The sequence below is a fragment of the Phalangium opilio genome, unplaced genomic scaffold, assembly GCF_054372755.1.
Source record: "Phalangium opilio isolate 3A_F unplaced genomic scaffold, DU_Popi_V2 ptg000329l_1, whole genome shotgun sequence".
NCBI classification, from domain to species: Eukaryota; Metazoa; Arthropoda; class Arachnida; order Opiliones; family Phalangiidae; genus Phalangium; species Phalangium opilio.
The window spans coordinates 6,973,299-6,996,641 of NW_028324226.1; the positions used below are offsets into that span (position 1 = coordinate 6,973,299).

The 23,343-nt window shown below is 35.8% G+C and overlaps 1 protein-coding gene and 1 long non-coding RNA gene across 24 annotated transcripts; one reads left to right on the top strand and one right to left on the bottom strand.

Moving 5' to 3' along the window:
* Nucleotides 1-13,688: 13,688 nt before the first annotated feature.
* Nucleotides 13,689-14,826, bottom strand: LOC149610600 (uncharacterized). 23 transcript variants are annotated; one of them, XR_016376798.1, is made up of 6 exons: nt 14,686-14,826; nt 14,520-14,598; nt 14,342-14,434; nt 14,125-14,245; nt 13,990-14,068; nt 13,689-13,898 (listed from the first exon to the last, which is right to left on the bottom strand). XR_016376798.1 is itself a non-coding variant. In XM_089859597.1 (6 exons), the coding sequence occupies exons 1-5, from the start codon at nt 14,761-14,763 to the stop codon at nt 14,064-14,066; spliced, it is 249 nt and encodes an 82-aa protein (XP_089715723.1). In that variant the 5' UTR covers nt 14,764-14,817; the 3' UTR covers nt 13,689-13,898; nt 13,990-14,063. The 23 variants fall into 23 exon arrangements, 10 of the variants coding, with proteins under 10 accessions (XP_089715723.1, XP_089715725.1, XP_089715724.1 ...); XR_016376790.1 differs by adding an exon at nt 14,246-14,268 and having other exon boundaries at nt 13,990-14,174; XR_016376791.1 differs by having other exon boundaries at nt 14,125-14,268.
* LOC149610601 (uncharacterized) lies at nt 14,342-14,682 on the top strand. Its single transcript, XR_016376803.1, has 2 exons — nt 14,342-14,415; nt 14,485-14,682. It is a non-coding gene; the product is annotated as an uncharacterized LOC149610601 (long non-coding RNA).
* Nucleotides 14,827-23,343: the final 8,517 nt, after the last annotated feature.

A 23,343-nucleotide genomic window follows, 5' to 3' on the forward strand; every position in this document is an offset into this window, starting at 1 on the left:
ATCGTGTCACAATAATAAAACTTTTTCAATAGACTAAAGGTGGAATTCCTAAACGCCGGACGCAACGCAATTTAGTACAGGGGAAGGCAGGGCGTCGTGCGCAAACGTCCTGCCTTTTGCGCACGGCGCCCTGCCTTCGACTGTACTAAATTGCGTCGCGTCCGATTTTTATGAATTCCACTCAATCCGAACTCGTAATGTTAATCTCTATGGAGCTTAAAATTACGAGGTCAATTCACCATTTTATATTCTCAAATTAAGCTTAGTTTGTGGAAAGGCGGGCGTAAGTGTTTAATTTTGATCCCTTACATGTCCTTTCAGTAACCATCTAAAGAGACGGGACCCGCTGGTTTGGACGTTTCTCTTCATCCCTCCATCGTATCATGGAAGGTAAGACTATTTACATATTCTCAACTCTACATAAGCTTTCAGTAGTAATACTTCTGAAGTAAGAAGTATGTTAAAGTATTTTTTAACGTTTATATATTAGAAAATTTTGATTTGTTTGATTAATCAAATCTTTCATGTTGCCGATTCAGGGAAATTAATTGAATATTTCTGCTTGATTCTATCATGGAAGAACTAATTTGTTTATTTATTATGATTGCAGATGTTCGGTATTGTTTCAAACGTTACTGGCAATTCCGGCGTTACTTCATTTCTTGCCGCCATAGTGGCATTTCTTTAAGCTATAAATGTTTATGTTTAGAGCCCTACCACGTACAATTTACGAGGGGTCCGACATTCCCAAAATAAAGCGTACGGAATTTCGTGATTTCGCAAATAGTTTTAAATTTCTTATTTGGTTTCCCCATTTAGCCAAAAATTTCGGGATATAGCCAAAGATTTCTAGATTTTTTTCTTTGATTTCGTGATTTAGCCAAAGATTTCGTGATTTTTTTCTTTGATTTCGTGATTTAGCCAAAGATTTCGAGATTTTTTCTTTGATTTCGCGATTTAACCAAATATTTCGGTAATATATAATTTTATAGTGAGATTCATTGTGTCACCGGGGGGGGGGGGGGGCTAACCACTCGCGCATTTTGGCCTCAGTGTCTTCACGGAGCTTCTATTACTCCGTGGTGTCTTTACGCACTTCAAATCTGGACGCAAAAGCCTAATGCTTCGTTTTGCCAGGGAGTAAGGAACGTTAGAGGGAGTGTTGATCTAATGCTAAAAAAACCGTCATACTGTGGCAAATGGGAAAGAAAGTGGGGGTAGGAATTTTTTATCTCCGTTCCACAATTTTAGCTAACGCGCAGGCGCGAGTGACGTCGTTTACTACCGCCAGCAGAGAAAATTTAAAAATTCTCTCTGCCGCCAGTTTCCGCTTCCATCGACTGATCGACTGCTGCCCCACTCGCTCTGTTCAACCAACAATCAACGTCTGTTGGGAGGAAACCGAGGCTTAATAAAAATGCCAAATTGTTTTTGTAACGGTTTTAGGAATGATTCAAGGTATTCGCTTAAAAATATATGAAAGGAATATCCTTCCACGCGTTTCCAAAGCCAAAAACCCAGATAAAAAAATGTAAAAGATGGATATTAGCTAGTGGAAGACCGATTTCCACTAGCTTCTATTCACTTTCAATAAATTTCAAGCTTTGGTTTTTGTTTGGGAAATGATTTGAAAACGAAATTTACCATGTCGGGTGTTGTTAAATACTTAGGGTTACTTGAACAATTAAAAAACAACACTTCTTATAGTTAACCATGGCAGAAATTCAAACACTACCTTCCCCTTCTAGTTCAAAGCCGGTTTTTAAATTTGACGCATGCGCGCGGACACCGCCATGAGTCCCTGAGTCAGCGCCAGAGCCCAGAGAGAGACGATTTTAGCCACGAAGCGAAAGAACGCGCCTATAGACCTTTTCACACTTATGGCCGCGCATGAGCAGTTGCAAGTTTGTTGCCATGAGTTTTACGCTTCTATGGAGTTAATGTGTAAAATAAACTACGATGAACGTGTTTTAGAATTTTTTGTAATTTAATATTAAAATAAAATGCTTAGTATTTAAACCGAGAGAGTAAAATTAAAACCATGTTAAGAAACAAACAGTTTTTAAGTTCTAATGGAAACGGTGATATGATAAACTCACTAAGCCTCGGCGACCGTATGGGATGGGGCGGACATCGCCGATGCCGTGCCGTGCCCGGCCCCGAAAGCGCCGCGTATAACACGCTCGTAAGCCTTGGCGCCCAATTTGGTCTGTAGAATATTATAAACTACCCCAATTTTACGTCTATCAATTGAATTAGATAAAATTTCACCTAGGAAGTTCAATTTATACTTTTACAACGATTAATGCAACACTGCTTTATAAAAATAAACTCGAATGCCTAACTAGCAAGGTAAAATCAGTGGTTACATAAATACGACTGGCAACAAACATTCTTTCTGCGCATGCTCACCTCTCGAGAATTTTACCCCCTTTTCACCCTCGCTCTAAGTGTGAAAAGGTCTCCTCCCTGGTTTTGCCAACCAAATACCCTGGTTTTCCATCCTAACAACCTCGTTTTTCACCGTAACTCTGAGTAGGGTATTAGCGTGAAAAAACAGTAGAAATTTTAAGCCGATTAAAATTTGTTAATAATAAAAGTTTTCTTATTATTTTCAGTACCTGGACTCAACACTCAGAAGTTACACGTTTAAAAAATATTTCATTATTTTCGTTATTAATTTTTTTAATAAAATCTAATGTATCAATGGAATATATTTCAAAATAAAAACTTGCATTAAATACTTCCGCAATAATTTGACGCCTTTTCCAAAGAATCTTTGCTTTCATTTAGTTACTTCCCCAGTAATATGACACCTTTTCCAAAATATTGTTGTTGGCGCCTGGGTTAGGTTTTCTTCGTCTTGGATAGAAAAAGCTAGGTTAGGTCAAATTATTTAATGTTATGTAACTCAAACTAAAAATATAAACAGTTAAATGAATAAAAGATACGGATGTTTGGTTAGCATATACCAACTAAACTTAGAGAATAGACTGGTAATGTTTCGCTTAACTATTTTTATAATGAAGACTGAGTGCAAATTAAGGAAAATATCAACGGGTTTTCTTCATTTAACTTCTTAGCTGAGAATTTGTTAAAAAACGATCGTCTAAATCATCATTAAAGCTTAATGTTTAATGAACTGTTACGAAGTACAGCTTATTTAACATTACCAATAAAGTTCTATAATCATTAACGAAATCATTGCGTTTCGGATGAAACTTTTTTAATTCAATCAAAACAGGTTAATTTATTGTTAAGTGCTCGCGACGCCCACACTATTCGTAAACGACCCTAAGTGTTGGTTTTCGGTTGAATTAAAAGTTTAGAAAACCCAAACAATAACAAAATTTATTCTGCAATAAAATTGCTTGATTCTGCTGATGTAAATTTGAACTACAAGCACGCATCTTTCATTAAAAATCCAGTAATATCTCAACAATTTACGGTAACATGTTAAGCTACCCAGATTTCAATTTATATTTATCATTTTAAGTATCATTTTAGAATAATATCATAAAAAATGTTATGGATTATGGTTCATTTAAACTTTCCCTTGTATTTAGATAAGCGTTCAAATCGCTTGTTGTTATCGGAGAAAAGTTAGCAACAGCCTAAATAAATAAATAAATAAATGATCACCTTCGTTGAGTGCAGTCTTTTGAGGCAATGTACTGCTTTTCGAAAGCTGCTAAAAGTACGGGACTTCGGTCGAATGGGACCTCCCAATTTTGGTTTCCATCGAATGAGAACATGATTGTTTCCAACATCAGAACATTTGGAAGACGGCTATACTAAACCGAATCACATGGTTCCTTCATTATTATAAGTCAGACGAGGTTTGTGGGTTGATTGCTGAGGATTTAGTACCAAACAGTTTTAGAATTCACCCCACGGTACCATGCCCATCTGAAGTTTGATGAGCATGAGAGCAAACACCGACGGGAAACACCGGGTGTCTTTGCTGCTAGTTTATGTATAAGATCCACTATATTTAAGTGTTTTCTCGACATAACAGAACATGTGAGTCGAATATGTTGACATGACACACTCTTAATAGACAGAATAATTGAGTTTAACCAGTGAAAGTTTGCATACGGTGGAAAAGTTATAAGGAATGATTATACATTTTTGAAAAGTATTTTAATTATTAATTTTTAATAAATCCGAATGTATCGAATGGAATTTATTTCAAAATAAAATATTGCATTGATTATAGTCTGCGTAATAAATTTATTTTTACTTGTAAGCTTACTAATTATAATTAGTGATTAAGGTATAGAAACTTGCTTCATACACTCTGAATTAGAGTATGATTAAAATGTTTTCCCAACATAGTAGAGCCGTGAGTCAAGTATGTTGACGTGAGACACGTGACACTCTCTTAATAAACAGTCAGAATAACTGACTTTATCCAATGAATATTTTGAATATAGTATCAAAGTTATAATGAATGATTTTATTCGAAATGCATTGGACTGAAGCTGACATAGTAGCCACACAAAACTAATGCTTATAGTATTTACTTTTGCTAGTGCTGGTTACATAAAAGTGTTTTTGTGATAGTGAACGGATTAATCAAACCCGGTCACGTGACCTATGACGTCATATCACGTGACCTATGATGTCAGACCACGAAACCTATGACGTCATATCACGTGACCTATGATGTCAGATCACTTGACTTATGACGTCAGATCACGCGCCATATGACGTCATATCACGCGCCATATGACGTCATATCACGTGCCATATGACGTAGCATCACGTGCCACATGACGTCAGATCACGTGACGTATGACGTCAAGTCACATGACCTATGACGTCATGCCACGACACGTCACTGAGGTAATTGACTTGTGACGTCACGACAGATGTTAATGGTAATAGGTAATAGGTAGGTAGTATACCTAGCGTTCATTCATTTAGGTCTAGCGTTCATTCATTTAGGTCTAGCGTTCATTCATTTAGGCCTAGCGGTGTTCAGCTATTTGAATTTCGTTCCTGTGGTATGGCGCACCCGAGTCCGTGCATAGGAGCTTTTAGCGCCCTCTCGACGTTAGAAATTTGCTTAGTTAGAAGTTAGGCGTTAGCCGGTTCATTCGTTCCTGGAAGCCGCCGTGGAAAGTCGCTTGGAAAACGCTTTCCCGCTCAGTTGATCGTTACGGGTTAGCCGGTTCATTCGTTGCCTGCAAGCTGTCGAGGAGGTCGCTTGGAGAAACCTTTCCCGCTCAGCTGATCGTGACCCCGGCTTTTGAAGTGTATTCTTGATCGTTCCGCCATTTCGCTGATCGTTTTTCCCGAGGATGCAAGCTGAATTCGAAGCTCTTCAACTTACTTGGCGGACATTGCTTGACCTTATCGTGCTTTAACAGTCCGTAAGCCTAACTTTACAATAATCCAAACTCATCCCCCAAACTTGTCCCATTTAAACCCTAGTTATTTACGGGGTCTGTCTGTGGAAATAGTTTTAAAATAAATTAATAGCGGGTTTTCCTAAAATTAGTTAAGGGGCTATTTTTAATTAATTTAGAGATGAAGCGACAGTTTCTAAAAGCAAGTTTCGAAGAGAGTATTTTAAGACACGTGGACAGTTGCCCTAAGCCTTGCCCCATTTAAACCTTAGTTATTTACGGGGTCTGTCTGTGGCAATAGTTTTAAAATAAATAGCGGGTTTTAATATAATTAGTTTAGGGCCTATTATTAATTTAGAGACAAAGCGACAGATTTTCGAAAATCAAGTTCCGTAGAGATAATTTTAAGACACGAGGACAGTTCTACCTGTGGCAATAGTTTTAAATAAGTAAATGGCAGGTTTTAATAAAATTAATTTAGGGGATATTTTAAATTATTAAGCTATTAAAATGGGCACGCAATTTAATTTAAATCAATAGCCGGTTTTCTAAAATTAATTTAGGGGATATTTTAAATTATTTTCATTATTAAGCTACGTATTTAATTTAAAATTAAATGGCAGGTTTTCCTAAAATTAATTTAGGGGATATTTTAAATTATTTTCATTATTAAGCTACGTATTTAATTTAAAATTAAATGGCAGGTTTTCCTAAAATAAGTTTAGGCAGAAGTAAATAGGGGGAAGTACGTTTCTCTAGCTTTAGCTAGTGTAAGGCGTCCCTTTATTGTAAAATCACGCTTTGCGGCCCAAAATTTGAATTCGTCCAATGAGAGTGAGGCAACTTATCCAGGGAAATTTTCTATCATGCGCCACCACTCGGTAATAAAGTTCACTATTCAGGCTAGTTGTGTTGTTAAGCTTAGGCAGAGGCTTAAGTTCATTTTAAAATTTTACGCATCTGATCATTCTGATTCTAATCACATCTAAATTAATATAACCAGTAAATATTTAGTTTTATTATTCTATTTTTTTATTTAGAAAACATTCAGTTATTATTAAAAATGCACTAAAACAGGATATCAGGCCGAATAAAATTTTACGCTGTTACTAGGGCCAGGCAGTCGACTCCGTACTCCCGGGACCCGGTCCCGGTCCGTAGCTTGCCGGGCCGACTACAGAGCGAAGGTACGGAGCCGACTTGACTCAGGAGCAGAGGAAAAGAAAATAGTTTCGGGGAAATGTATTCATCCGCGAGTTCCCGCCAAAAACGCGGTTGCGGAAAGGCGCGAAAAATACCATAACTCGACGCCTCTCGAAACCCCCTTTGATACGTACTTCCCCCTATTTACTTCTGGTTGAGGGGATATTTTAAATTACATAATTTAATTTAAAATTAAACGGCAGGTTTTCCTAAAATTATGTTCTACCCAATTATGGGTAATAATTAGTTAGCCAGAGTATTTATTTAGTTCAGGGTGGGAATCACGGTAGTCAAGCCTTCTTTAATCCAGGGTGACAATTAGTTGGTTCGTCTCACTTAATATATTTAGTAGCCAGTTTTTTTTAATTAAGGACACGTTTTTTCCTATCTAAATCCGTTTTGTTGGGCCCAAAAGTAGGCAATAGTTTAAAATGTGTTATTAATATGTTTTCATTTATAGATTCAGCTGATATTCTTGGATTTTTCTGTCGCTGGTCATTCCGAGACATTTCATTCCTGATGACAGGTCGTTCCGAGACTTATCATTCAAGATGTCATGCTTTGTTTGATTGACGTTGCACGATGACATCCGCTGTTCTGGACTTGCTATGTATCATTCCCGATGACAAGCTTTGTTGGATTCCGGACTTGGCAATCTCTCTCATCATTCGACTCGAAGATACGGAGAAAATCATCGAAGCTAGAAGACACAAAATACATCTTTTTTACTTGCAAATTTTACATGAAACCACTTATTTTACTTTTTTGCGGTCAAACTTTAACTTATATAACTCTTTAATATTTTTTTGTTCGAAATTTTTGTAAACACTTGATTTTTTTGTTTCTTATTGAATAAATTTTGCCTTAAACCTCGTTCTTTCTTTTCTTTAAATTTTTACGATACTAGACTTGGCTTCAATTTTTTAATGTCTGGACTTGGGGAGGTTTTTTTTGCCCCTTTAAGGCTTTTTTTTAATAAAATAGAACAAAAAGAGACATTAAAACATTTTTTTTATAAAAAAAATTAATAATTTTAAATAAAAAATAGAAATTTTTTAATAAAAAAGCAAAAAAAGGTAAAAAAAATGGTTCTAAGTAGATCGATTGTTTTTTTGGCCCTAGTCTAATAACGAAACTTTTTATTGACCACAAGTTACCAAGCCAAACGTCAGGCTTGCGGGCCCAATTTAAATTTAACGATTCCCTGTTCAATTCGGGAAGCATTAAATTTAAACTAAAGCCCGCTGTGGAGCCCCCAAAACCAGGAAACTTCGTCCTTAGCATGGGATTGCCAATGAAAGTCCACTCGCTGACGTCCACTTGTTCCTGCGCAAGAAAAATTCTTATTAATATTTGGAAAAAATGGCACACGCATAATATCAAATTAATTACCTTAATACGGACATCTACTCGAGTATTCTCGCATGATACGACGCTAAAGGTTCCGGCATAAGACAAATGACTATTATTTGACATAAATAGCACACTCGTAACATTAATAGGGAAAGAATACCATAAAAAGCTAAGCCTCGCCTTAAACCCGCTTAAAATCGTGTTTACTTTTAAAGGACAAAGCATATAAGCAACCTTCTACCTTACCTTAAACCTAAATCAGAAATTTATTTAGATCCTACAAAACTCCCTCAACGAGTTGCCAAACGCCTTTCCTCTAAAAATATAACTAGATACCTTAATACCGCAAAGGGAATCTCACCCTTGAAATCCTGATTACGCGTTCATTATTCTCAAAAGGGAGGGCTAGGACCAGTGTTCACCTATTCCATATTTAAGATTTTATTCATGTCCTGGCGAAAAGAAAAATCCCTAAAAATTAAAGGACACAAAGCGCTTCCCTTCTAACAATAAATAGAATAATAAATAATAAACTAAATACCCTAATAATTGCCTAAATGTCTCAAACGCTGTCTAAATAGTTTTGGTAATGAGATTCCCTTTCAACGGATAAAATCAAAGTGTAGACCCGAATTAAGAATAGAATTGTACTGGGTTTATTGACCTGATTAATATTGCATGCTATTTTGTCAAATAATAGTTATCCATTCTAGAATCCAACATGAACTGCTTCTCTGGAAACAGATAATAGCTAAAATAAAACAAAATATTTTTAATTCAAACAGTGTAATACAATTTAAAATTACTATCATCTTCCATGGCACAAGTATTTTAAAATAACATTAATTATACTTTCAAATATTATAATATAGTAATTTAACATAACTAGAACAAAAAATATTATATCACTATTATTAAGTTTTTGCGTCAATCTAGAAATATTCGCAGTTAAGGGTATAAATAATCATTTTGAGTTACTTTTAAACCGACTATGAAGATTGAATAGTAGGAACACAAAAAATTCATTTTACAATTGACTAGAAAGTTTAACTAAGACGATTCCAAAATCTATTAAGATAAATTTCAAATATTTAGAAAGTACCACATAAATGTTAATCATGAATACTGTGCCACTTTACAATGAAAGACTAAAGCTAAAAATTAACAATTTGAAAGATTCCAATCTAATCTAAATCCCCAAACTAAACTTCTAAATTCTTTCCCAGAAAGAATTTCGATACGACTAAATAACTAGTAACTTCACAAATAGAGCTGTTACGGTGAAAACAAACGGGCCTGACACCTATATTTACACCATAGATATATTATTAATAGGTGTCATCAAACCTTGAGGGAAAAGCAGCGATAACTAGCTTAAAAAGTTGAAGAATTGCCTCCATAGTTTGGTAACCAAAATATAAAATCAACTAAGGCTTAAGTTTTCTTCAAAGGTAGTAATTAACAAACAAAGTCTATCAAACTCGCCAAAAACATTCAAGGTAAAGTACTAAACTACACAGATTGTGCCAATCTGAAATACTTTGGCGCAAACGGTTCACTTGATAGGCCAATTAGCAATAACTTAAGTTAATTGAAACTATTCAGATTGATCTTTCAAAAATGTTCTTACTGTGACGTTTTCTACGAAAGTTAAAAACATTCCAGCCAACTAAGTGGCTTAAAATGAGAAAGCAATATGTTACAAAAACTTTTCAATAAATAAAGGAAACTTAAAACAAGGGTCAGTTAACAATAAATTTCCGCATTGTAAAAATTGCATTCTTAATCTATCAACAACTTTTGACAAATTAAGGATGTACAGGGGTTCAACTATTAATCTGAAAGGTGATTCTGAACGTTTCGCAGAACAGAAAATTTACCTCCAGCTCAAAGAAACTAACCTTACATTTGCCAAACCGAGGCCGAGTAAACTTTACTTTAGCTCGCATATTCAAAATACAGTTTTTTCAATAAATACCATTTATTTAAGGTTAATTATAGGATAATTTGTTAAAATTAAGGTGCGGAAATGAATTAAAATATATATTTTCCAAGTTTTTCTATATTTTACCCTTCATATTATAGGTTAGGTTAGGTTAGGTTAGGTTAGGTTGGGTTGGGTTGGGTTGGGTTAGGTTTGGTTGGGTTGGGTTGGGTTAGGTTAGGTCTGGTTTGGTTTGGTTTGGTTTGGTTGGGTTAGTTTGGGTTGGGTTAGGTTAGGTTCTATTTTTAGATATTTTATGGTATTTGGTGGCTAGGAAGAAGGAACTACTCGGGTTTTTATGGTCATGAAAATATTGATTAAAATAGTTTCCGCGACATAAATGTAATTAATTAAACTATAATTAACCTTGAATAAATGATATTTATTGGAAAAACTGTATTTTGAATGTGCGAGCTAAAGTAAAGTTTTTCCCCGACGCCAAGATCAAAGCAATCATTAAGGCCAAAAGTTTAACGCTCAAAATAGCGCAACATCCAATACTGCCTAGGAAATTTCACCACGTTAACGCCCCAAGGCTGTATTTTGTACGGCTTCATAAATAAACTTGTAACCCCTATACTCTTGATTTAGAGTTTGAAAGTTGAAAACTTGAAACATAGTACTTACTAACAAGTAACGCTAGGCCTTCGCCACACTAAGCCTAACCTCGTTGACGCAATTTACGAACCCAGGGTTTAGCTTGATTTGCGCAGATTTTCATTGCCTATTTTAAATAAAAATTAATAAACAAACATTTTCACTTAAAATACGATCAAAAATTATGATAAAAACCTTAATAAATTAATAAAAAATGTCTTCGTGGACAAAGACTAGAAAAAGTAAATGATAAGAGAACAATATGGAATGACCGAAGTAACAGATATTAAATTTTTCAGTTTAAAGACATGATTATAAAGCATTAATTATTTGAAAAAAAATACTTATCTTCGTTTTTTTCACCAAAATTACATTGGCAGCATTGTTTTCGAAAGAAAGATTCATTCGATATATCCTTTTTGGTATTAACAGTTTTCGAATGAAAAGGATTAGAATAAATATCCGAGTATGGATATGGTTTATTTTTAAAGGTTCCTCTTTTCGAAATTAAAACGACTAAATGCAACCGAAGGAAGAAATTTTATCTTTCATCATGATTGACATGTTAAACGTCACATTAGGGTGCTTTGGTTTTGCGCCTGCATTTATACGACCACGATTCGATTGGGTCCCATTTTTTGGGTCGACGATTTAAAATGTTTTATAAATCAATCATCAAAATTTGGATAAAAGATATTGTTAACAAGAAACTTGAGTGCATGAGAACTGTTTTAAAAGTTGTGATTGAATTAGTTTGGTACGACTTCGACTTGCTATTTATGAGGAACACATTGTAGAGCAAACGTACAACACGAAACACGTAAATGGACACCGACAAAATGGTGGGCTGTGTATTTATTTCACTATTGGGTTTAGTTTCCAGTATTAAAACGTATCGTAGTTCAAATTAAAAGCTGCAATCCTTTTAAATATCACTAACGAGGAACTGTTTCTATCATGGACCACACTGGAAATCTAGCTGTAAATATAAACGATGTCGCATGTATCTGTTATATAGTAAAGCTTTGACACGAACCATTTTGAAAAGAATGGAAAATTTCATGATACAAAATTTTTGAAGAAATGTAATTTTGGTGAAAAAAACGAAGATAAGTATTTTTTTTCAAATAATTAATGCTTTATAATCATGTCTTTAAACTGAAAAATTTAATATCTGTTACTTCGGTCATTCCATATTGTTCTCTTATCATTTACTTTTTCTAGTCTTTGTCCACGAAGACATTTTTTATTAATATCTGTTCCTTCAGTCTTCATTTTAATTAAGATTGTTAAGAAACTGTTGCATTTTCAAAATCTGCACTAAGCACAAACATAAATATAGGGGAGCGTAAGCATAAGGGACCTAATATTGCTAGTTAGTTACTAATGGTTTCAGGTACCAGTTAATCAGTTATCACCAATGAGATTAATTTATCACTGAAAACATCAAATTTCCATACTAAAATTATTTTGGCCTTTCTTTATCCTCTGACTTTGAGTAATAAAATATTTAAAATAACTCTGAGGATTATCTAGAATGATTTCTACTGATATTTCAAATTCAGAAGAATCAGAGTCATCGTTTTGAGTCTTTCAGATGACTGGCTTGGACTTATGTTACTAGTTTTCGGTTTTCGTTGTAGCAGTCTAACCAAAAAGGGTAGAAAGAGGGGGAGTAGAAGGCTTGGCTGGAGTGTTCTCGCTTTGAAAGTTTACCTCTAAGCTTCCGGTGTGCGCGCGCATCTTTCTCTGCCCTCTTATTGGTTGAAATACGGTGAACCGGATATTAGGAGGAAAATATAACAAATAAATAAAAAAGAAAAGCGAGAACACCCAAAATGCCTTGCCAAAGCCGCTAGCTTCTACTCCCCCTCTTTCTACCCTCTTTGGTCTAACTGAGACAAAGTTTCTGCCTGCAAGCATAGCCCACTCGATCCGCGCTCATGGACGAAAGCTGCTCGCGCTATACATAGTTTACAGGCGTGTAGGATTCATACCATTTGCACAAGGAGACCTGGCAACTTAGAGTGTAAAATAGCAGACGATTTTACACTCTTTGTTGCTTGGTCTCCTTGTGTTAGTGGTAGGAATCCTCCACGCCTGTAAACTATGTATATAATAATAATTGACCTGGTCACGTCGTATGCTTAACTTAGGAATTGGACAATTAAACTTTTTCAGTTAATGTCTGGACTCTGGTTACCCTTGAATTTTCTTAGTGGTCCCGTGGTTTAATTTTCAAACTGGTCATTTGCCCTGTGCCACCGCCTTATTTCCCACACTGGACAAGGAAGCATTTCTCGTAAAGGATAATGACCATCATTGTGGTATAAGAGACAGCCTGGCAGCCCCGTATTTGTTTACCCTGCCCATAGCCCACTCGATCACGCGTAATACGACGCAAGATGCAGAGCTGCGTCCGTGAGCATGGATCGAGTGGGCTATGCCCTGCCTGGCCAAATCAGCTGACTTAGGTGAAATATTTATTACTTCTATTATTGCGACTTAATTCTAGACATTCTTGAACGAATCATCTTGTGAAAATTTTATAAGACAGGCTTCAGGTGCTGGGTTTTTTCTGCGCCAAATTTGCTTTTTAAATTTAAAAAAAATTAATTTCAACCTTTTTTTCCCTCTCTTCAGGAATTTAAAGTGTTAGTGACATAATTTTCGTCATCCACAAACTTAATATGCGAAAAAAATCCTTGAAAAATCTAGTTTAATATGATATGTTTACTTTTTTATTTGGTTTCGAAGCAATTTAGAAAATTGCAATCAAAGTATTGTGTTTGGAAAAGGCTTAGTTAAAATTTTGTTTCGTTTGATGACGTAGTAAGGAGAAATTTTCTCTCTAGATATCGCTCACGTGACGCCTGTTAGTGTCTCCGCGCCTTGTTAAGCCTATTTTATTCAGATTCGCGCAGCATTAGTAGACTCGGGAGTCTCGTGCGCTCGCGCGTGGCTTTCCCGCGAGATGCCGTGAGTGACGTATCAAGGAGAGAAACCCGCCAAAAATATTCTCCGCAAATTTCCTTTTGCCCCCCAAATTTCAAATGTTTGAAGTGTTTTTTCTGTTTTCCCTCATATTTAAATATTTATCAAGCATATTTTTGGAATCAGAAGAATTTAAACTCTCAAAAAAGTAAGGTTTTCTTTAGATTTGAGATAATTTTTAAATCACGTCGCTATTCCTTTAATAATGATAGTGTGTTACATATTTATCCAAAATTTATATTAATTAATTAACACACTGTACATCCCTTTAATGGAATTAGTGATGGTGATAGTGTGATTGAATCTATCATTTATTTTACCAGCAAAAAACGTATCTTCGTAGCGGTAACCGTTGGCTGCTGGCACCAGTCTAGAAACCAGGGAATGAACCCTTCTGCGTAGTTTGAATTAATCTACTTTAAACATCAAAAATGTATCTAATTTAAACCAAAGGGTTTATTCTAAATAGCGGTTATAAATAGTAATTAAAAACGTAACTGTTACCTAATAAAAATGATTGCAAGAGCCGGGATAAAAACATTGGTTGGTTTGTTGACAGGGTTTAGTGATCGTGTGATTTAATCTATCAATTATTTTACCACTTATTTAAACAAACAAAATGATCTACGCAGTGGTTACCGTTGGCGGTTGCACCAGACATAATCTCTGTAGCGTTTATCGTTGGCAATCTGGCCATTGTTTATTGTTTTCTTAGGTAACGTTAGAATGGGCGCAAAATAATTAATAATTCAATTGTTACCTAGTACAAATGATTGGAAGAACCTGAATTAAAAATATTGGTTGATTTGGTGACAGGGTTTAGTGATAGTGTGATTGAACCTATTATTTATTTTACCAGTAAAAAACGTATCTTCGTAGCGGTAACCGTTGCCTGACGGCACCAGTCGAGAAACCAGGGAACGAACCCTTGTGCGTAGTTTGCATTGATCTACTTTAAACAACAAAAATTGATTTAATTTAAACTAATTACCTAATTAGCGGCTATCGTTGGCCAATGGCACCAGGTGAAACACCTTAAAACGAACGCAACACGGCCAATTGGTCTCTAGTCTACAATAGTACAATCAGCCTGTCTTGAACTTTTGACCGAGGCTTAGTGAAATCAGTGAATTTAAAAATTATCGGCTAAATCTTAACTTTAAATTCTTTTGTATTAAATTATAATGAAGTTTAACTTACGAGAATAAAATAAAATTGGGACTGATTAACCCCTTCTTTTAGATGAAAAGTGGAAAAATTCGCCTTAAGCTCGTCCATAAACAGAGCGGACGACGCATTTAGTAAACAAAAAACTTCGCTATATTAGCGGTAAAACAGCGTAAGTCCAACAGTACGTTTCTCTATGATTTTAGCTAGGATTATACCACGTAAGTCCAACAGAATAAAAGGTCGTAAGTTTAAGTATGTGCTTAAAAGTACAAAAAGTAATACTTAATATTAATTGTTTTCAATAAAACTTCGAAAGGCACCAGAAAAATGTTCAACCTTTCATTTAAAACCATTTTCAGACCTATCGAATAAATAGTCTTCAAAAAATGGTCGAGACCATTTGGCTATCACAGCAAACATTTCCCATGTTATTCCTATGGGAAAATTTCCCTTTTTTTGCCAAAATGTCTGAATTTTTTTATTGAAATGAAAACCACCCTTAGCAACTTTATTTTCTATAATAAAAACTAATGGAGGGATCTCTTTGAAATTTTAACCACATATTAAAGGTCCGAATTTTAGTTCAGTGGAATTTTTTCAAAGCAGTAACCATGATAGGAAAAAAGTTACATCGAATCAAAAAACCACCCTTATACATTAAACGCAGTATGAGGTCTTATCTAAGAGAGCAACCGCTCTCTCAGAATTACCTAATTCGGGTTATTTTAGCCAGCGTTACGCAGAGTCGTGAAATTTCCAACCGTCCTTAAGGTGACGTGTCATAATTATGACGGCCCACTCGATCACGCCCCCAACGCGAGCAGTTTGCGTGCGTAAATGAGTGCGCTATGTCTGTGTCTATTCGCCCAAGCAGCGTTGTGCGGGTACACCAACATAGAGCAGTATTCTATGAGTCACAAATATATTTAAGGCAATTTAATGTTACATCTGTTTTTACTCCATTAAAACTACTGCACGGAAATATTGCTTGTCACCATGGAGCACTATTTAAGGAGACAAAAATACCTTTACTGCAATTATATGGGAACTTTCGTTGTCATTACAATAAAACTTCTTCGTAGAAAATGCAAATTGAAACGACAACGGTTTTTGGGGGGAAAAGGTTTGCCGTTTTCAACTGCAATGAACCTAATTTCGTTAAATTGACAGAATTTCTTCACAATTAAATTAACTATATTGTCTTAAATGTATTTATTGTTCCTAAAATATTGCTCTATGGTGGCACTACACTGAAACTTTTGCTTTCACTCCATTAAAACTACTCCAAGGAAATATTGCAATTGAAAATGGCAAACCCTATCCAAGTATGATGGGGAAGGATGCGAAATGTCACCATGGAGCAGTATATAAGGAGACAAAATTAGATTTTGGGCAATTTTATAGGAATTTTCGTTGTCACTACAATGAAATTTCTTCATGGAAAATGCCAACTGAAACGTCAACGGTTTTGGGGGAAAAAGGTTTGCCATTTTCAACTGCAATGAACCTAATTTCGTTAAATTGACAGAATTCTTTCATACTCAAATTAGCTGTTATACAAAAGATAGTTTTGCTTCGCAGTCCTTAAAAAACTGCATTTATACACAATCATTGGCGAAACAAGGGCACTTTTTCAAATTCAAAAAGGGCCAGAAATTAGAAATTATATTTATTCCAATTTGAAATTAAGTTCAATCGATATGAGAAATTTGGTTTTAATTGCCTAGTTCAAACATTTGTTAGAATTTGAAATTTTACAACAAAAACGGATATAAATGCGGCGTTTCGCAACTAACAGCTAAAATCAAGGACAATGATGACTCGAGTTCAAAGTGAAGTTTAAAACTCATACAGGGTGTAACAACACACATAAAGAACACTGTCAAAATCACTCCCAAGAGCTAGCCTATCCGCAAGGGGTAAATTCCCGAAATTCCGGTACAAATTCCCTCTCGGGAGTAAAAACCGGACACTCCGTAAGGATGTGCTCCACGTCCTCTCGTGCTACCCCACAAAGAGCACAAACAGGTCGTAATGGACACCACGCGTTGCTTTTCCGCCAAAGCACTTGGAAAGTACCCCTCCTTCTTACAAGCCTAGTACCACCAGACGGATTCATCCAATAGGGGTACTCCCCAGTGCATCGCGTGAAACCCTAACGGGTAGTGTCCATTAAGCGCCATTACGGAGACTTAATATATCAGTTAAAGCAAAAGTATATAGATATAAAAACAAAAAGTAAACTTCGTTGAAATTTGTTGGCGCCGTTTATTATGAGAAGCGCTTCTTTATCCCACAATAGCGCCAACCTCCTCCGCGTATGATTACCTTCCCGACCGTGGCACAGGGAACAAGCCGTGAATAGGCTCATAAAGTAGCAGATGCTAGCTCTAGTACCAAAAATTAACGTTTGTATCACCAGCATCAGTACTATTTTCTATAAACCTACGACGTCAAAAAGCTCTTGGTTAATTCGTGTAGGGGGTTGAGAGGAGGGTAGTTTGCTTCTCAGTTTACATATCGTCTACAGCCAAAGGCAGGGAATTGTTAATGAAGTGTTCTTTTTGTTTTTATATCTATACACTTTTGGTTAAAGAAAGTCCGAATTAACTTGTTATTTTGTGGATAAACGGAAAAGATTGATATAATCAAGAGAAAATAGATGTTCTTAAATTCACGTAATACTTGAAAACTTTTCAGTTTAAGGCATTATTTTATATTAAAGATGACATTTTGTTTTACCAGTGGTTCCTTTTTGGTTCCTACTTTCAAAATTTTGGTCCCTATTTTACCCTATTTCTCTTTGTGATAAGTCATGTTTTCAGCAGTGTATTCCACTAACCTAATCTTAATATATCGCACTCATCAAAAAGAACTAGTTTGTGAATCAGTTTAAACACGTCACTATGTCCTTCGAGAATGATAAAACCCTTCTAACAATTCTCTATTCTCCGTAAGATCAGACTTAAAATTTAATGCAGGAAAATCCCCGAAAATTTGGCTACTTCTTTCTTTGATAAAATCAGAATCCCACCTCCCTACTTTTGGAAAACTCATGAGCTATATTTTTTATTTTTATTTTACCTTTTATAACATTAGTCTTTTCTCGTGACAGTGGCTCTTATTTTTCACGGTATGTAGTGGCTTTAGGACACTTGTAAATAATGGTACATTGCTAGGCCTCATTGTGACCTTTCGAGGTTATTAAAAAGTTACCTTTGAAATGCGACGTGAAGGACGCGAGGCCCATAAGAAAAAACCGCGGTAATAGTGCGCCTTTTAGAGGCGAGGTTAAGCTTCGATGTTAATCTTGTCCGATTCTTTAAATTAAATCACGACGGATTTCTGTGAAGAAAATTAACTTGGATTTTTTTATTTTGTCCTTTGGAAAAAATGGATTGTTTCTTTCGTCTCGAAATAGATTGCCTTCACTTACTCAAATTCCATGAATTTTTATGGGATTACTGTAAAGCGGCTAACTTGTGTTGTGCTACAATTGAAAGACGTCAATTTCTTGTTAAAATTACCCGAAATATCCTAAACTGGCTTTTTTTATCGATATAGAATTAATATTAGCGGACAGACAAACAACAAACACAAGGGTACATATAATCAGAAGTATATAATGATTCTCTTCGTATGAAGTGTACCACAAAGCGGGGTAATTGTAACATGGTTCTTCCCAACATCATTTTACATTTGGAGCAAGGTTACTAAACCGAATCACATTTGCGATAAATAGTTCTCTCATCATTACTCTATTAGTGTTTCATTATTTGCCAAGGAGCATGCGCTTGTGGATTTTTGCCCCACGTCAAGGCGGGGTTTGTGGGTTGATTGCTGAGAATTTAGTACCAAACAGTAATCGAATTCCCTTCACGGTGCGATGCCCATCTGAAGTTTGATGAGCAGAAGAGCAAACAAAAAGGGTGAGGATGGGATGAATCATGTTACATAAATAAGGAATTAAGTGGATTTAGTCCAACGTCAAGACGAGGTTTGTGGGTTGATTGCTGAGGATTTAGTAGCAAACAGTTATAGAATTCACCCTAGCACGGTGCGATACCCATCTGAAGTTTGATGAGCAGGAGAGCAAACAAAAATGGCGAGCCTGGGATGAATCATGTTACATAACTAAGGAATTAAGTGGATACAGAGTGACATCCTTCCTCTATTATCCCCTTCTGATATAATCAAGAGAAAATCAATCTACTTGTTATATGACAACATTTAGCTAAAAAGAATAAGTTTTCGAGCAACTTCTTGGAGACTGCGAGGACACCTGGTTGTATCAGCGCGTAGTAAATATTCCATTAACTTAGAAACCTTCATTCTAATTCATCCCCTTTCTCTTTAATCATCTAAAATTTCCGGCATATTTCATTTATTCTTTATATCTGACACGAGAGATCCGATTAAGTTTGTAAGCAAGTTGTAAGTAAAATATCAAGGATTCTCTTACCAACTCAACAGTGGCAAGCTCTTCTTCTTTCGAGAAAAAAGTCTTAATTCTTTTATCAAACGAATAATGCAAATGTTTTCTTTTGCAATGGAGTAGCTTATTTTCAATTTATTAAAACTGCAAAACATTCGAAATCCGTTTGCATAGGAAGTTGTACACAACGCAATCATTCTCTTTTGTTGTCAAATTTAATATTAATAATTCTCCGTGTTGATTAAATAAAGCCTTCAGAATATTATGATATTAAATTTTGTGATTAGAACCTTAGATTGGTTATACAGGGTGTATCATAATGGTTGGTTGGAACGAAGTACAGGGAGTTCTTGGGCAATTTTTGAGTTAAAATATGTTCTGTGATATTTTGCCCTAAGGGAAACTGTTTACAAGTTTATCACAATGTTTTACGGATGGTCCCTTAATCAAATAAGCTTTGTTTTTCAGTTTGTTTCTTAAATTTAAGGGGTCATTCGTAAAACACTTCAATCTTAACTTGAAGACAGTGGTCCTTGGAGCAAAATGTTATACAACATTTTCCACTCAGAATTGTCCAGAGAACCAACTGTACTTCGGCCATACCGCAATTTTAAATCTTTGGAGCACACTGTTATCATAAGTTCATGAGAGATATTCCATAAGTTTGTCACTGGTTACTGGGAGTTTATCATGAAGTGACATAGGTGAAACGTCATAGACTCTCGTAAAGTGAAGCCTGGTGAGTCGCTGTCAAAGACTTAGTACAGACTAAATAGGAAGATGGACTGCAAAATTAACAGAGTGTAGTCAAGTATAGCGTCGTTCTCGAACTAGCTCGAGCAGTAAATCTCTAGAATTACGAAGTATAGGTAGTGTCATTCTTATGAATTTTATCTTACAAACTAATGCTTTTATTAAAGGCGTGCATAAGCACTCAATATTAAATAAATCAGCCCTAAAAGTTCGAAATTGTCTACTGATAAAAGTCAATGCATATTACCGTAATATTTTTTTTTAAATGGGTCAATAGAGGCCAGAGAATTATCACTTTAAATTTTATATTAATTACCCCCACGCGTATTACGCAACACAAAAATCGCCAACACATATTTTAAAAAAAAATATATACATTACACTCTGAAATACAAATATTATAGTAGTTTAAAACCATGCACGTTTTAACCTCAATTTCTTACCTTTACTAATGTTCGTCTTTAACCGAGAAAAATTTTGGCAAAAATACCCATAATTTAAATTGTTCTAGATAAATAACAAAGAGTCGTATTTATTACGCGTTTAACTCGAAGGATACAATTTTTTGTTTCACCCATGTACTAGGGTACGATCGTGCACTGCCAAATGATCCATAAAGATTTGCTTTAAAATATAAAGATACCCCTTATTTCCGATGCATGGCATGGGTTCATAGAGAAATAATGACTTTATTACTACCTTCGCTGTAACCATAGATATGTTCCATAAGTATGATACTACCTATACTTCGCAATGGTAGAGACTTACTGAGAACGACAAGCCAGAATTGACTAGTGACTACACTCGGTTTTGCAGTTCATCTTCCTATTTAGTCTGTACTAAACCTTTGAGAGCGCCTCACCAGACGTCGCTTTACGAGAATCTATGACGTTTCATCTACGTCACTTCATGACAAGCTCTCATCAGTAACTAGTGACAAACTTATGGAACATGCCTTATGAACTCAGGATGTAACTGAAACTCAGATTAAATTTTCAAAATCAGTGTCCTTTGGATAATGTACTTACAGGGATAGATTTAATTTTATAAATAGGAATGGAGAACGGTTAGTATTTACTTCAGGCCGACTCATAGCCCAGTATAGAGCCCCTCCCTCCAACACGTAACGAAAAGTTTAAATTATCTTCTTGACTCACTTAAACTACGTTTTGATGACGTTGCTGACGGGGTCGGCGAAAAATACGTAATTCCTTTTTACCTCTGTCGCTATGACCCGCCTCTTGTTTTATACCCCTCCGTCCCTTGGAAGGGAGTGCAAGGCTTTAACGCGCGCCCACATTACTCTGTTCTCATTTCCTACTTCTAAAATTAAATCTATCCCTGGTACTTATTTAAGAAAATTTCATCTTAATGGGCAAAAAATTTAGTTTAAATTAAATGACCAATCAATTGGCGTTATGTATGATAGAACGATGTTTACAACGGACCATTGTTTTTCTTTGTGATTTATTTCTGAAGTTCTCCTTTTTGGTTGATTCGTAACCGACTTTGAAGAAACGGAAAAGTTGATAACAGTAACACCATTGGAAGGTTTCAGAAGTGGTTCGGACCGTTCGATTGAGCTGCGCAAGGTTGGGTCCTCGGACCATAAACCTTTCAATTTACACATTCCCTGTTGCCAATCTCCTAAAACACCCGGGGCAGGGCCGGAAATAAGCACAGAACACTGGAAATTGTCCAATGAAATTTTAAAATGACCCATAAATGTTTTAAAAACTAAGATGGTTGACCAGAAAATTTTCCGAATTTTTGATTGCTTGACTATGAAGACGCGACACAATTTTTGCGCACTCCAGTGGACAATGTCCTATAAATTTAACAGTCAAAGGGGGTATCACTGGACATATGTCCTATAAATGTTTTTTAGGAATTTTCGAGCAGAAAATTCTGTAACCGCGCTTGCGAGTTTCCTAATCTCGTGGCTAAAACTAAATTAAACGACTCCGTTTCCTTAGGTTCATTCATGATTTATTTTAATAACTAATCTATATCTATATGTATAAATCAAAGTCCTGACTGACTGACTGACTGACAGACTGACTGATAATCAACGCCCAGCCCAAACCGCTTGCCCTAGAAGGCTGAAAATTTGCAGGAACGTTACTCATAAGTAGTAAGCGCGTACTAAGAAAGATTTTTCCAATCCGCCGCCATCTTAAAAAATGGCGCCCAGAAATGTAAAAAATATTCTCTATGCAATTAAGTACGCGCGTTTCAAGCGATTTCACAAATATTTAGTACAATGGTTTCCTTTAACCTATAGACGGGCTGAAAGGTCTTTTGGGTTCGATTTGTTGCCATCTTTTTAAATGGCGGCCAAAAACTTAAAAACCCTTCTTTATGGAATAATGTCCGCGTGAAAAGTTATAAAATGTGTCGCGACGGGCTGACGGGCAACGCCGAGTGCCTTCGCTCCTAGGGTGCTACAAAAATATTAGTCATCAGTAAAATCTACACATTCTTTATATCATTTTAGATGGAAGTTCTTATTACACGCGAGCGACGCCGCGGGTAACGGCTAGTAATAACTAAATACCGACTTGCATTCAGTACAAACTAAAGAAATTAAGATTTTAAACAATAATTACTATTTATGATGATGAAGATGAAGTCCAACATAAGTGTAATTAGGAAAGCTCAAAGACCCTAAGCTCGAGCGACCTACTAGGCCTACATCTTAATAGCGGAGAGTGACTGAATGATAATAATTAGCACTCGACCCTTTTATGGGGGTGTTAATCCTCTATTTAACCCTACACTCCTGGAGTAGAAACTCAGGAGGTCCTTAAACTATGGCGGAAGGTTACAATTCTATATGGCATATTGCCACAAGTGTCACCGTTTCCAAGTTATGTTTGGAATGTTTTAGGGATGACCCCTTTTTAGCAATGTCTTTCGGTTTACTATTTATAATTAATGGGTCATCCGCAAAACACTCCAATCATAACTCATGACCCGGAAGGGAAAATGTCATAAAACATTTTCGACTTGTAATCATTCAAAGAACACTGCCCTTACTTGCTGACGGAACTTTTAGAAACATCCGGTATAGAAATTTATTTACCACCACTTTCAAAAACCCTGTGATGTCGTCAAAATAGCACACAGTACATTACGAGCGCAAGACCTAAAATGGTTTATGTCGACTAATATACTGTTGATAAAATAATGACTTTATTTCTACCAAACATGTGTTACAAATATCGGAATGGTTTGAACGGAGGATATAACTGTTAATTATAAAGTCTTTAAGCAAAGTCTTATCTCGACCCCACCCCCTTAGAGGTGTTGGTGCTCGCAAATTGTAGGCAACAATGACTTTTCGTAGCAAGGTCTCTCGAAATCGTAATGACACATTATAAGACCTCACCGTTAGACACGTTTTTCCCCAGGAATCTCATCATTGATGGAGATTTTTTCTTTTCTTTACCACGGCAGTTTTGTAAATAAAACTCGGTGACCTTCTAACGGCAAAGGTG

What these genes read in the sequence shown, in the direction of transcription:
- LOC149610600 (XM_089859589.1), bottom strand. Translation starts at nt 14,763, where the DNA reads ATGGACGAGCTTAAGGCGAATTTTTCCACTTTTCATCTAAAAGAAGGG. An exon ending in CGAAGATACGTTTTTTACTG is followed by an intron (nt 14,269 to 14,341) that starts GTAAAATAAATA and finishes TTTTTAATTCAG; the next exon opens with GTTCTTCCAATCATTTGTAC. An exon ending in CTTCCAATCATTTGTACTAG is followed by an intron (nt 14,175 to 14,245) that starts GTAACAATTGAA and finishes AACAATGGCCAG; the next exon opens with ATTGCCAACGATAAACGCTA.